This window comes from Bos taurus, chromosome 2 (assembly GCF_002263795.3).
Source record: "Bos taurus isolate L1 Dominette 01449 registration number 42190680 breed Hereford chromosome 2, ARS-UCD2.0, whole genome shotgun sequence".
In the NCBI taxonomy this organism is placed as follows: domain Eukaryota; kingdom Metazoa; phylum Chordata; class Mammalia; order Artiodactyla; family Bovidae; genus Bos; species Bos taurus.
In genome coordinates this window covers 126,445,430-126,458,817 of record NC_037329.1, presented here as the reverse complement: position 1 = coordinate 126,458,817, position 13,388 = coordinate 126,445,430, and the positions used below count along the sequence as shown (strand labels likewise).

The window sequence follows — 13,388 nt, the reverse complement described above, 5'->3', positions numbered from 1 at the left end:
AAGGAGAAAAATGGGGTGTGATTCTCAGGTTATGAATGATAAGACATATAGGCTAAGTGGGTTGATTTCCTGGGTTAGGTATGGGTAGATTTGATGAGAGATTTTTATTATCAATTTAGATTCAGGAAATCATCAGTGAATGCTGCTGGTGAGACCAGATAGGAAGTAAAGAATCTCTTACTGCCCTGGGTCACATTATCGGTGGGGAAATGACTACTTAACTGCAAGACAAAACGAAAAGGAAGGAATCTCATTGTTGGAGGCAGGATCTGGGATAGAACTAAATAAGCAGGTTTCTGGGCAGTTTCTCCGTGATTGGGGTTGGGCTCCTAGACCAGTCTTCAAAGCCTTGAAGTGTGCTGGAGGAGTGAGAAAAGACTGAATGAGGATACAGATGTCTGTATGGCTGGGGAGGGGAGCACAACGAGAATGATTTATGCTGGTCAACACGTGTATCTCGGGGTGCAAAGGGTGGTTCTGTTTATGGAAGTCTGCTCAGTCCTTCCTAAGATCTGAGTGGGGCCATGTGGAGCTTGTGGGGAAGCTGAGAGACCTTAACTTTTTCTACTTGTCCCTGCCTGGAATGCTGCTCAGTAGGGGAGGGTCCCACCCGGGAACTGGATCAACAGCTGCGGCCCGTCCCTATAATCACAGGAAGCTGAGGCCGGGTGCCTTTGTATGGGAGCTCCGCAGCCAGACAATAGTTTGTGCTGGCGGGGCCATGTGGCGCGTCACGTGACCTGGGGCTGTTTTCTGCCGGGGTCCTTACCCATCTGTTCTCTCGGCTCTTTCTGGGTTATCAGGCGCCAGTCCAAGTCCTCCCAGGCAGCCAGCTTCATGGCCAGAGATTACGAGCACTAACCTTCCTGGCAGGGGCGGTATGGCTTCGCGTTTATGCAGATTAGCCATGTGTTTCTCACTTCAAGGCGTTCCACAGGAAAAGCCTTTTCCTGTGTTTGGCTCTCAGTGGGCGGTTCCCAGCTTACTGTACTGGGACTCAGCAAGCAGCAGGCGTGCACGAGAGGGATCACAGTACACTGGCCCCCTCCCATTCCACCTCCAGTGCTACGTCACCACAACACAACCACTCGCGCTCTCATACTGTTGGTGTCATTCATTCGGTGCCAAGATTGCTTTAAAAAATTCCCTTGGCCCCAGTTCAAACAGGAGTACAGCTGGGATGTGTTAGATTTTAGGCAGTCTGCCCTCAATTTGAGATGAGTTATAAATAGCAGTGCCGACTTCCTTAACTACCGCTCTCTGAGGTAAAATGCAGGTTAATTACTGTGGGAATCAATTAGGGGGTTCTTTCGGTTAAAGAGCCAGGGATGCTTTTTTTTATTGTTATTATTAAAAGTCATACAACAGATCTGGCCAGGAATAAATTTGAAAGCACAAGGAGTAAGAAATGATATTCTAGGTTTCTGCTGGCCCCAACTAGTTGGCATTTAGGGTGACAGGTCGAGTGGCAGTCAAGACTTCTGCTTGCTGATGGATGCATTTTGTGGCAGCCCCCGGCCCATCCCTCTCTGATCACGTTCTTGCTGGTCCTTGGGTACTAAATCTGGCTCCTTTGGTTTGCTGCCTGGTCACTTCCTTTCTGCATCTTTGGATTGGGACTGAAACCTGGAGCTTTTCTGAGTGGAGCTTTTATTTCAAGAAAATTAAGAAGTTTCTCTTTCCTTTTGCCCCTGCCATGTGGTACGGTGTGTTTTGATGAATTGTATATCGCTTGGTAGTTGGGTCCTTGGTCATGCCCTCTCTACTCCCTTCTGAATCAGTCGTGATCACAAGAGAATTGGGAAGTCAAGTGTGTTATATCTCAGCAACCCCTTAGGTTGTTATGGCTTCCCTTGGTGCAATAAGAAGTTGTAAGGTATTCCGTTAGCCCTCTGATCTGGTGGGGCTTTTAATTCCATTTGCTTAGAGCAGGGGGACTCTATGCAAGTGGTGAGTCTGTAAGTGGTTTGTTCTGAATATATTCAAAGGGTCTAGCCTGCCAGGCATGCCTTTCCTTTTGATGCCCCTAAACAGCATCTTTTGATGCACTTCATTTGGCAGGCAGTTTGTAACACGTCCAGTGATCTGGAAAGAGATAAATGGTGAATGGAGATGGGGGTTTTCTTATAGCTCTTTTCCTCTGTTTTATTTTTATTTTTATGAATGCAGGAGAGTATATAGCAGGGGGCCCCGACTTCCCTGATCAAGGGGGCAGTATTTTCCTCTCAATTATGTGTCTTTGTGGCAGAGCCTTTGCTTTTGAAGTGTAATCACAGTAATCTACCCCCGTGGTTTCCCATTGAAAGGATTTCCTCTCCGTCTCTCCCAGAGTGGAACCTCTGGCTCTTTGGTATTTCCCATCCTCTGCCTCTTCCTGGGTGCCTGCAGACTGCTGATACTGGTTTTTCTGTCTTGCATGTAGTAGGGATTTTTTCTGGTCTGCAATTGCTACTTTCCAATAAAACTGATTAGTGAAGATTTAAGGCCCCCTTCTCTGTTACAAAAGATTGGAAGATGACATTTCATCTATAACTGCAAGTCACAAATCTTTAACAATGGTTTTAAATGTCAGAGGTGTGAGTTCAGTCTCTGCCCACCTCCCCTCCTCATGTGAGCAGATATTTAACTTTCACATGAGACCAGAGTAATCTGATTGAACTGAATACATTTTAGTTTGCTAAGCTGCATATTCTGTTGAAGGGAGGGGGTCAGAAATCTCATGTCCAGGAAAGGGAAATGTCTTCATTTCATTTTTTTTTAAGAGTAAGAATTTCTTTAACTTGCATTTATTTTTAGTCTGCAAGGAATTTCTTAATGGAAGAATCCTTGAACCCTTTATTAACTAGCCCCTACATTAGTAGCTGTCCTTAATTGGGAGCGCAGTCCCCCTGATGTGAGAGAGAGAGGAAAAAGTAAGTTGCCTTTAGCCTTTTTGTTTGTGGACGCCTGTGTAGTTTGATGGCCTCTCTGGTTATAGGGTGGCACCCAAGATTTCCCTCAGAAATGTGCTCATTCTCTTTGACTGCTTGTTCTCCCCCCCCCTGCTTTTTCAGTGCCATCCCCATTTTCTTCTGCCCTCAGAGTTGTAACCTGGTTTAGGGTTCAGCAGTGCCCCTGGTCCTTTGACTCGATGGTTAAATCTAGGCGTTCCACCCATGGCATCCTCTACCACTTCCTAAAGACAGCCTGGCACATCGAAGTTCCTGAACCCTAGTTCTGCAGATGGGGTCTTGGGGGGACTTTGAAGATAAAATACCTGGTCTCTGACTTCCAAGAACTTAGTCTTGAGAGGTGCCGCCGGTTAGCTGGACAACTGAGTGCTGCAGCCTGTGCTTCTGACTGATTTTACAGCAGAGCCTTTAGAAATGTGAAAGAGCAGGATGTGCTAAAGAATTGGGAAGTGGCTTCATGTTTAAGGGCTGAGTTTCTGCTGGTGGAAGCCATTGTGGGCAGGAGGGCGGGGCAGGGTACAGTTTCGTGGAGCTGAACAGTGGAAAGTTTGGCATGAGGAGCCTGAAAAATGCAAAGAAGTGGAGCACACTGTGGCGGACTTTAGAGCCAGGCAGAAGCACTATTTATCATTACTGATAATAGCTACTATTCATCAGGTGTTTTAAGTACCAGGCACTGTGTGAAGTGTGTTATGTGCGTTTTAGATAAAGAACTGATGTATTCAGGGTCAGACAGTGATAGAGTTAGGATTTGAACGTAAGTCTATCGATTTACTATGTTCTTTGCTCTTTCCATTTGATACTGTACATGATGTAGTAGGTAGGAAGATTGGAGCTGTTGTTGAGCAGGGAGAGGTGCAAATGATTTGTGAGTGTTGTTCTAGAACTGTGCAGTCCGATATGATAGCCACCAGCTACATGTGGTTATTTGAATTTAATTAAAAGTAAATAAAAATAATTCACTTCCTCAGTCACTCTAGGCATATTTGAAGTACTTAATAGTTATATAACACAGAAAATTTTATTGGGCATGCTTCTCTAGATCACTGGTTCTCAGCTAGTAATATACATTAGAACTGGGGAATTTCCTGGCGGTCCAGTGATGAGGACTTGGCACTTTCACTGCTGTGGCCTGGGTCCAATCCCTGGCTAAGGAACTAAAACTAAGGTCACTCGAGCTGTGCATCTCAGCGTGCGTGTGCAGTCCAGTGTGCACACACTGGAATCATCCAGGGATCTTGGGGTTTGAGGGGAGGGAGCCCAGGGCTTTCTGGACCCACTAAGTTGAAATCTTTAGGGAGAGGCCCAGGCATTTGTGAAGCTTCCCGGAAAACTCCAATCTGTAGCCCTGGTTAATAGCTGCTGCTCTAGAAGCTCCATAGTAACCATGGTAGTGACTGCCCCTTGTGTGCTGGGGAGACCTAGACTGACAGAGCTGCCCAGAGTGGGCTGGTCTCTGTTCAGCACATGTAGTCTCTTCACCTGGGGGCCGCATGGAAAGCAGCTGCAGTCTAGGATAAATGAGAATCTCCTTGTCATCTGCAGCGTGTTGTGGCTATTAAGCCCCTGAGCTCCTTGTAAGAGAGAACGGTGATATTTTGGCTCCATTGCCAGGTGTGTCTGGGGAAGATCACATGATATTTATTACTCACTGGTGCAGTTGTTGAATTTGAACTTCCCAAAAGAATTCATGGAGCTCCAAAATTATGATCGGAAATGTTGTTGGGGCTTCTGATACCAAGGCTGGACTGGGCAAAATTGTTCAGTTATGGTTGTTGGAAAGAGCATTTTAATAATACTGATAATGTAATAGTGATTTGGGGCATGGTTTACTATGATTCTTATAATAGTTTAGAAACTTGGAGAGTATTCTCATGATCCGTGTTACCTTTAAGGCTGAGATTTGAGAGAGCTTTGCTTCCACTTTTTCTGTTGATATTTAGAGGAATAGTCTCTGTGGCTTTTTAATCTTAGCCATTTTCTTCAAGACAGCTCAACTTCCTCTAACATAAAACACTTAGATGTAGTATGCCACCAAAAAAAAAAAGGGATATGTACAGAGAACCAATTACTTGAGTGCCCCCCTCCCCTTATTTTGGAGGGTTTTTGTTTTTGTTTTTAAGGCTAAAGTAATATATGAATTAGAGAGTAATAGAACCAGAAGGGACCCTTGGTGTAATCTCGGTCAGTGGTTCTAAAGTGTGGTAGTCCCTGGACCAGCAACATCAGCGTCACCTGAGCGCTCTCATAAATGCATATCCTAGGCCCAGCCCCAAACTCCAAATCAGACTCAGGGAGTAGGTTCCAGCAGCGTGCGTTTTAACCAGTCCTCCAGGTGATTCTGAAGTATTCTAAAGTTTGAGAGCCTCTGAATTCCTTAATTTGAAGTTACTGATATTCAGGTCATGGTATTAATATCTGCTCCCCACCCCCAATTTAAGATTCAGCTTTCAAGTTTTATGTCACGTCCAGGCCTGCTCTGCAGCCAGGGTGTACCTAGTTAAGTGCTTGGAGACACTCCCTCCTCACTTTCTCACCACCAGTAGATATGGGTGAGTGTCTTGGGGAGGGGAAAATGTGCCGGGGCTCTGTTCTATGCAGCTCCAGTAAGATAAAAGTTAGGTCAGAAAATGAATGAGTTGATTGATCATATTGTACCGTAAAGAGCTGAAAGTTATGTCTGTAGCCAAATACCTATGAATTGGACTCTCGTTATCGGTACCTCTGTGTCTTGCTCTTTAAAGAGACGTAAGTTCTACCCACCTTGCCACTCTCAAGGAGGTGAACTTTTCAGTTGAGTTGTACAAGGCTCTTAAGTAAATTCATGGTCACAATTCCCTCAACAACGGTAACTTAGCTGTGCTACCCATTTGGAAGAAAGCATAAATTTAAGTGCTTGTGCCATAGTACAAATGGGCTACTGATATGCAAGGAAATAAGATTTCACTATTTAAAGAATAAAAATATCTAGATGCTTGTATATTTAAATTCCCAACCACAGTGTTGAAGCATCAGTTTTGGTATTACTGAACAAGATCATGGGAGAGTATAGTGACACCAACCCCTCCCAACTACAGGGCCTATGTTCTTGTTTTCTGTACCATAGAGTCCATGTGTTCATTGCTCCACACCTGGCCTGTTCCTTGGGTCTCAAGTAGTACCACAGTTATAAAGTAGAATATAGCTTATAAGATGCTTTCATAAACTGGTGGTGTTTCTCTTTTACATATGACAAAATCCAGTTCTGAAGAAGGTTAAATGGCTTGTCCAAGGGTTACTGGGTATATACCATTACTTTTTCATAGTAACTGTTTTCCTCTGTGGCACACAGACTTGTATGCCTAGGTTGTGTTCATACTGGCAAGAGGCCATCAAAGCTTCAGGTTAATGAAATGCTCTTTATTTTGTAGCCATCCAGTCCAATGGATCAGATGGGCAAGATGAGACCTCAGCCATATGGCGGGACTAACCCATACTCGCAACAACAGGGACCTCCATCAGGACCGCAACAAGGACATGGGTACCCAGGGCAGCCATATGGGTCCCAGACCCCACAGCGGTACCCGATGACCATGCAGGGCCGAGCGCAGAGTACCATGGGCGGCCTCTCTTATGCACAGCAGGTAGATGGTGACTCCAATGACCTTAATCCTTCTTGTTGTCCAAGATCTGGTCTTGAGCTGTAGGATCAGAAGGTGTCTTTGGCTTCTAAACCCCTTGAAAGGAGCATAGGCCAGCCGACTCAATTTCAGTGTGCTTACGTACAAGGCCGAGGTTGCGGTCATCATAGCATGTATACTTGAAGGAAAACTGCTCCCTGGCCACTGGCTATACATAACTGTCTTCTTTGACCTGGCTGGCCTGCTTGTATCCACTGAGTGGTTATCTCTGAAGGCGGTTTAAAGAAAGAAGAAGGCAGTAGCTGAACACCAACCCACCGCTACCAAGGAAAGCCACTCGTACCATGTGTCCTGGGGAGGGAAGTGTTAGTTGCTCAGTTGTGTCCAACTCTTTGCAGCCCCATGGACTGTGGCCCACCAGGCTCCTCTGTCCATGGGATTCTCCACGCGAGAATACAGAGTGGGTTGCTGTTTCCTCTCCAGGGGCTCTTCCTGACCCAGGGAGCTCAGGTCTCCGGCATTGCAGGCAGATTCTTTACCATCTGAGCCATCAGGGAAGCCCGAGGAGAGAAGAGGCCTTTTGTATTTCTCAAGGCCTTCAACATATATAGCTGTCTGGTTTACAGTGAATACGTAGAAGGGACTGGGAGTAGCGGGCAAAGGGAAGATTGAACAGTAAAGGTGCCAATGGTGCCATTACAGACGCTAAGATTTTACTCGTCTCCTTTTGTCTGAGCATCCGCACCATCATCTTTTTATCGCCATTCTCTTTTGTTTGTTTTGATAGCATTTTCTATCATTTATATATGAGTGATACTCATATTGAAAATGGTGTGAGGAATAGAATATTGAACCTAACTTTACTTCTAAGACTGTGAAGCAAAGTATGCCCTTAAATATAATTGCCTTTCCTCCCCAACCCGCACTGAGAAAATAGAGGATATTTGGGGTGAATTTTATTGGTCTTTTTTCTTTCCTAGTTGGCCAAATGTATCCCTTGTGCCTAGAATAGTGCCTGGTACAAGTAAACAAGTAGGCTCTCAGATACTTTATGAATAAAGACAAAGTGAAAAAAAGAACCAGAGTAGTTTAGTCATTGGCATACCATCTAGACTACGAAACCCTAGGTTTTCAGTTGACTGAGCCAGTGACTTTTCATTGTGGCTAGGATATAGATTCCTAGCGCTTATAAAAAGTCTAGGCCATGATAAAAAAGAGTAGTCTCATTGGTGAAGACAGCTGTTCTTGAACTCTTGTAAGTTGCCCAAATTTTTATTAAACAGTGTAAATTTTCCATGGATGAATGTCGTCCATCTGTAAACAAACCAACCTAGTAACCCAGCTTGGCTGACCCTCCTGGCTCAGTTTAACAGGGTTGGTAGAAAAACCCTGGGCCTTCCAAGTGTGAGGCTTGGCTTGCCTGCTTTCAGTACCCATTTTCAGGGCATAGCTTCTAACAGAATACCTCACGTTTCTTCATTCAGAAGTGTCAGTGCTAAAAGTGTCCTTTCCTTTTACAGATTCCTCCTTATGGACAGCAAGGCCCCAGCGGGTATGGTCAGCAGGGCCAGACTCCATATTACAACCAGCAAAGTCCTCACCCCCAGCAACAGCAGCCACCCTACTCCCAGCAGCCACCATCCCAGACCCCCCATGCCCAACCTTCGTATCAGCAGCAGCCTCAGTCTCAGCCACCGCAGCTCCAGTCCTCTCAACCTCCGTACTCCCAGCAGCCGTCCCAGCCTCCCCATCAGCCGTCCCCGACTCCATACCCCTCCCAACAGTCCAGCACCCAGCAGCACCCCCAGAGCCAGCCCCCCTACTCACAGCCGCAGGCACAGTCTCCTTACCAGCAGCAGCAACCTCAGCAGCCAGCATCCTCGACGCTTTCCCAGCAGGCTGCATACCCTCAGCCCCAGTCTCAGCAGTCACAGCAAACTGCCTACTCCCAGCAGCGCTTCCCTCCACCGCAGGTAAGATGCGCCCTCCCTCCACGTGACCGCAGACTTTGGGGGTTGGTGTCATGAGAACTTTGCCACATGAATTGGTTCTCTAACTGAACTAGCTGCATAAAAATTTGTAGCTCTCTTTATTAATAGGGCAGTGGAAAGTTGCATAGACAGACAAGAAAAAAAGATAATGGACTAGTTTTTATTTTTTTTTTAAACTGAGCATTGAGAACTTGAGCATCCAAGTGAGTTTGGTCTTTTTTAAAACAGTCACTTTGGGAGACTGTACTGTACTGCCATGCAATTGCCATTCTGTTCTGCTATTGCTCAAAATATTTTGGACCCCTTCATTTGAAATTGCTATCAGGGCTGATATAACATTCTTTAGAATATTCTTAGTGGTGAAAGTGAAGGTAAGCTCAGTAATGTCCAAGTCTTTGCTATCCCATGGACTGTAGCCTGCCAGGCTCCTCTGTCCATGGAATTCTCCAGGCAAGAAAACTGGAGTGGGTAGCCATTCCCTTCTCCAGGAGATCTTCCCAACCCAGGGATTGAATCTAGGTCTCCTGGCACATTGCAGGCAGATTCTTTACCAGGGAAGCCCGTTTTCAGTTGTAGCAAATACTTTTATTTGAGAGTGGATTTTGGGAAATAGCTAAAATTCATTTGTAGCCATGTCTCTGAACAAGTTAGGTGATAAAGTCTGAAAATAACAATTTGGGCTTTATTCTCTAAAGAACAAAAAGAGGAGAAATGCCTGAATGATGACAAGTCCACTAGAGATTTTGTGCATTGGAGGCATTGTTGGAGTCTCATCCCAGGCCAGTGCCTTTAAAGGAAGCAGTACTCATTTTAATACAGAGGTTCTATTATGAGTTTTTTGTTGGTGTTTTGAAATCGGTTGGTCTCTTTCCTTGATAGATAAAATTTGTAGTTAGCTAGATTTGAACCTTTGTTCCAAAGAACAGTTTTCTTCTGTTGGTGATGATAAATGGTCAGCAGTGCCATCTGAGAGTCTTATGTCCACTGTTGACATTCTTAAGAGCCACAGTTTGTATTTTTCTGCCTTTGAATAGTATTGTGTGCGAGTGGTCAGTCTCTCAAACGCAGTTTCCCCCTGTGTGATAGAGTCCCATAGCCCTTTTCACCATGAAGCACGGTGGCCTGGTTTATCAATAACCAGGCTCTCACAGCTTTTGTTTCTCTTGTTTTAGGAGTTATCTCAAGATTCATTTGGGTCTCAGGCATCCTCAGCCCCCTCAATGACCTCCAGTAAGGGAGGGCAAGAAGATATGAACCTGAGTCTTCAGTCAAGACCTTCAAGCTTGCCTGTGAGTATTTCTGCCACCCTCTAAAAGCTGATGGGGGCAGAGAGAAAAGCAAGGAAGACCAGTTTCTGATTGGATGTTTTGGTAGTATTGAGCTAAATGAATGATGAACTATTCCTTAAATTCAAGCTCAGAATTCTGAATAGGCATTTGTGGACTGACTTTATAGAATGTCCTTTTTGGTTGCCTGCCCAGGGAAGAATATATTTGTGATCTCTGTTCAGAGATCTAAACATTGTTTAAATGGGTTTTTTTGTTGTTGTTGTTTGTTTTAAATCTTGGGCTCTTAGGCATAGACGCAACTGAGGGACAGAGAAGATGGAAATGATAGAAGCACTGTCTGCTTTCCATCAAAGCTGAGAAAAAGTTCAGTGTTTTTTGCTTTTTTCTATATCTTACTTTTGAAAGCTAAATTTTTAGGTATTTGTCTTAACTTTTAGCTAGGAGGTAGAATCTGGAGTGCGTTCAGCATGGATTGTCACGTTTGAGCATGGAGGAGTAAAAGCAGATTTTCTAGTTGTTTTATGTGAATAGATGCTTTTGTCTAGTAGAGTTTTTGGTGCCAGATGCTTGATGCAGTGTTTATAGAATGGACAGACAGTATCCTGAAAAAGACAGTATGGTCTGCTGATGAAGAGCTTGGGCTCTAGAGCCCTGGATCTGCATTTTGACTCTGCCACTAACTGTAACCTTGAGCAAGTCACTTAATCTGTCCATGCCTTAGCTTTTGCATCTGTAAAATGAAACTAAAAGTACCCACTTCATAGAGGTTAATATTAGTATAAAGAGAGCGTTGGTGCTTGTTAGGCCTTCATAAACATTGGCTGTAATGACCATCATCTTCAAGGAACTATACTCAATACTCAAAGGCAGGTAACACCAACTATTTAATAGTAGGCTGGTCCTGGGAGCATTTTCCCTTGGTCTTAGCTCTGTTACTACATGTCGGCAAGTCCCTCAGGCTGGGCACAGGAATAAAATGGACTGTCCTGAGAAGACTGTAGGTAGCAAACCTTTCCTTAACAAATCTGGCTTCAGTTAGGAGATGGAAATTCAGCCGCAGGTAAGAATAAGATTCTTGTGAAATTTTTATTCTACTTGGATTTGAAGCTTGTCTCTTCCATTATTCTGACTTGTAAGAAAATGGTTTTCTGGATCTTTAAGGTAGGAGATGGGAACTCACTTTATCATGAAGGCCCCATGGCTTCCCCTGAAGATCTCTAAGCCGTAACCTTAGTAGGACAAGGTCTGTGGAGTCCCTCAGCACCTGTAATTCCGGCATTCCAGGCCAGGATGAATCGCTATTGTCAGCTAGGCCTTCGGAGACTGTTGACTATTTCAGCTGAGGGGTTGAGGGAGGAAGTGTCTGAATAAGGCAGTCACTCTTGTTCCCTTCTCATTAACGTCTGTTGCAATCCTGTTTTGCATCCTAAACTTCACTGGAATGTGCTTTTTAACCTGATTCAGTCAGAACTGTGTAACCACTCCCTCATCACCTATCCGGGTGAGGTACTACTGTAGCAAGAACCCAAATCGGTAGATTTCTGCCCATGCTGTAAGTTGTGCCTCATCAGAAAGTTTCTGCTTGTTTCTGGTGACATTTTGGTTGAACTGCATTTGGTAGTTTTAGTCCTGAGAAACCTAGCATACAAACACATTGTCTGTTAAAGCTTGAGAGCCTTATGCTGTTGAATACAAGAGCTTGATATGACCTACTGAAGTGAAGACACCAGTAGCCTGTAGCCTCTTGGACCCAGGAGAGAGCTGTTCCTGGGTAGCCCATCCCAAGGAGCGTTCCCAGGTTCAGGCTTCTGCCCTGGGTTCATCCAAACAGGTCATTTGTTCTGTAGTAGTAGAAGCTCCATGTGGGAGGCAAACTGGCCGGGTTATTGGCATCTTGTTTGTTGAATTGCTTTTTATCCCTCTGCTACTTAGACAAAGAAACAAACGGTGGTTTATTCTTTGAAATTTTTTCTGGTTTGATGCCAGATTTGCCTAGCCAGGCTGGGGAAATAGTCACATCTGAAGAAAGGAGAAGGCAGGATTCCCTGCAAGGAGCCCGCTCCTTTCTTAAGCAGCTGTGTTAAGGGGGCCCTAGGTTCACCAGTGTATCCCTCCACTCAGCACGTGTTTGTGTTTGGCTACAGAGCAGATGCTCTGCTGACTGGAGGGCAGCCCCTTCAGTTTTTCATATCCCTCTTCCCACTCAGGCACCCTTTCAGCTTAGCCCTAAAGGCATTATGATTGTGACCCTTGATTTAAAGACTCAGTATGGTTTCTGATCCTGATTATTACAAAAATTAGATTTTGAGGGGTTTTTGCTGAGCTATTAACGCCAGACCATTTAGTTACTGTTATCCTGATTATGTTATTCCTCTATTTAAAACCTCTCAATTATTTTTGATTAAGAATAAAATCCAAAATCCACCCCGCCTCCCCACCTCTTTCTGATTTAGTAAGTCTGGAGTGAGACCTGAGAATTTGCATTTCTAACAAATTTTTGATGCTGCTAGACCAAGAATGGCACTCTCAGAACCTTTGTGTGTGTACTTAGTCACTCAGTGGTGTCTGACACTTTGCAGCCCCCGTGGACTGTAGCCCACCAGGCTCCTCTGTCTATGGGGGTTCTCCAAGCAAGAATACTGGAGTGGGTTGCCTTGCCCTCCTCCAAGGGATCTTCCCAACCCAGGGATCGAACCCAGGTCTCCTGCATTGCAGGTGGATTCTTTACTGTCTGAGCCACGAGGGAAGCCCCTGAGAACCTCTGCTTCATCCTTTTTTTTGCTTTCTGCCTTCTCTCAGTTTCTGTGGGGCCCCATGCCTTTTCCACTTCCAGCTCTTGCGTACAGTCTTCCCTTTGCCTAAGGTACTTTTCCTTCTGACTTTTTCTGTTTATATTTCAGACTACATCTTCAGAATCATTTCCTCAGAAAACCCCTTAAGCTTCAAAATTCAGCTTAAATAATTTCCATGTTGCCTTCACTGACTAAAGGCATTTTTTATTTTTACTTTTTTAAAAGCCTGCAATATTTAAGATGTATGAAAAGGTATAAAGAATAATTAGGTGCCTGAGCCAAACCTTGCTGCCACAGGTAAAAGCACCTTATATAATCCATTGTGATCACTTCCCCATCCTGTGCCCAGAGAAGCATCATGCTGGATCTGAGGGTTTTTTGCTCCATGTTGCTAGAGCATTTTGCTAATACCTCTGGGTTGTTGGGTCTTTCCCACTAGATAGAAAGCCCCTGGAGGGCAGGCATTGTCTTAGTGACCTCTGTACCCCAAACCGTGTCTCACCATACCCAAGACCAGTAGTTCTCTACCTTGCCTGCATGTTAGAATTACCTGGGGGAACAAATGATTTTTAAAACCCATGGCCAGGGTTCACAGAATTCTGGTTTGTTTGGCGCGGGGTACGGCTTGGGTGTTGGCCTGCGAGAAGCTGTGCGGGTGCTTCTGGTTGGTAGCCCTGGTAGACATCTTCTCAAGTCCACACTGTGTCGGGTTCCTCGACTACAGCAGACCGGCTCAGCACCATGC

General features: G+C 44.9%; 1 protein-coding gene across 5 annotated transcripts in view; it reads left to right on the top strand.

The window, feature by feature from the left end:
- Positions 1 to 13,388, top strand: part of ARID1A (AT-rich interaction domain 1A) — a 69,265-nt gene that overhangs the window by 18,940 nt on the left and 36,937 nt on the right. For all 5 annotated transcript variants that reach the window (XM_024977021.2, XM_024977015.2, XM_024977010.2 and 2 more), the window contains exons 2-4: positions 6,362 to 6,574; positions 8,092 to 8,544; positions 9,735 to 9,851. In XM_024977021.2, the coding sequence (XP_024832789.1) occupies positions 6,362 to 6,574; positions 8,092 to 8,544; positions 9,735 to 9,851 (783 nt within the window). The remainder of the gene's footprint in view (positions 1 to 6,361; positions 6,575 to 8,091; positions 8,545 to 9,734; positions 9,852 to 13,388) is intronic.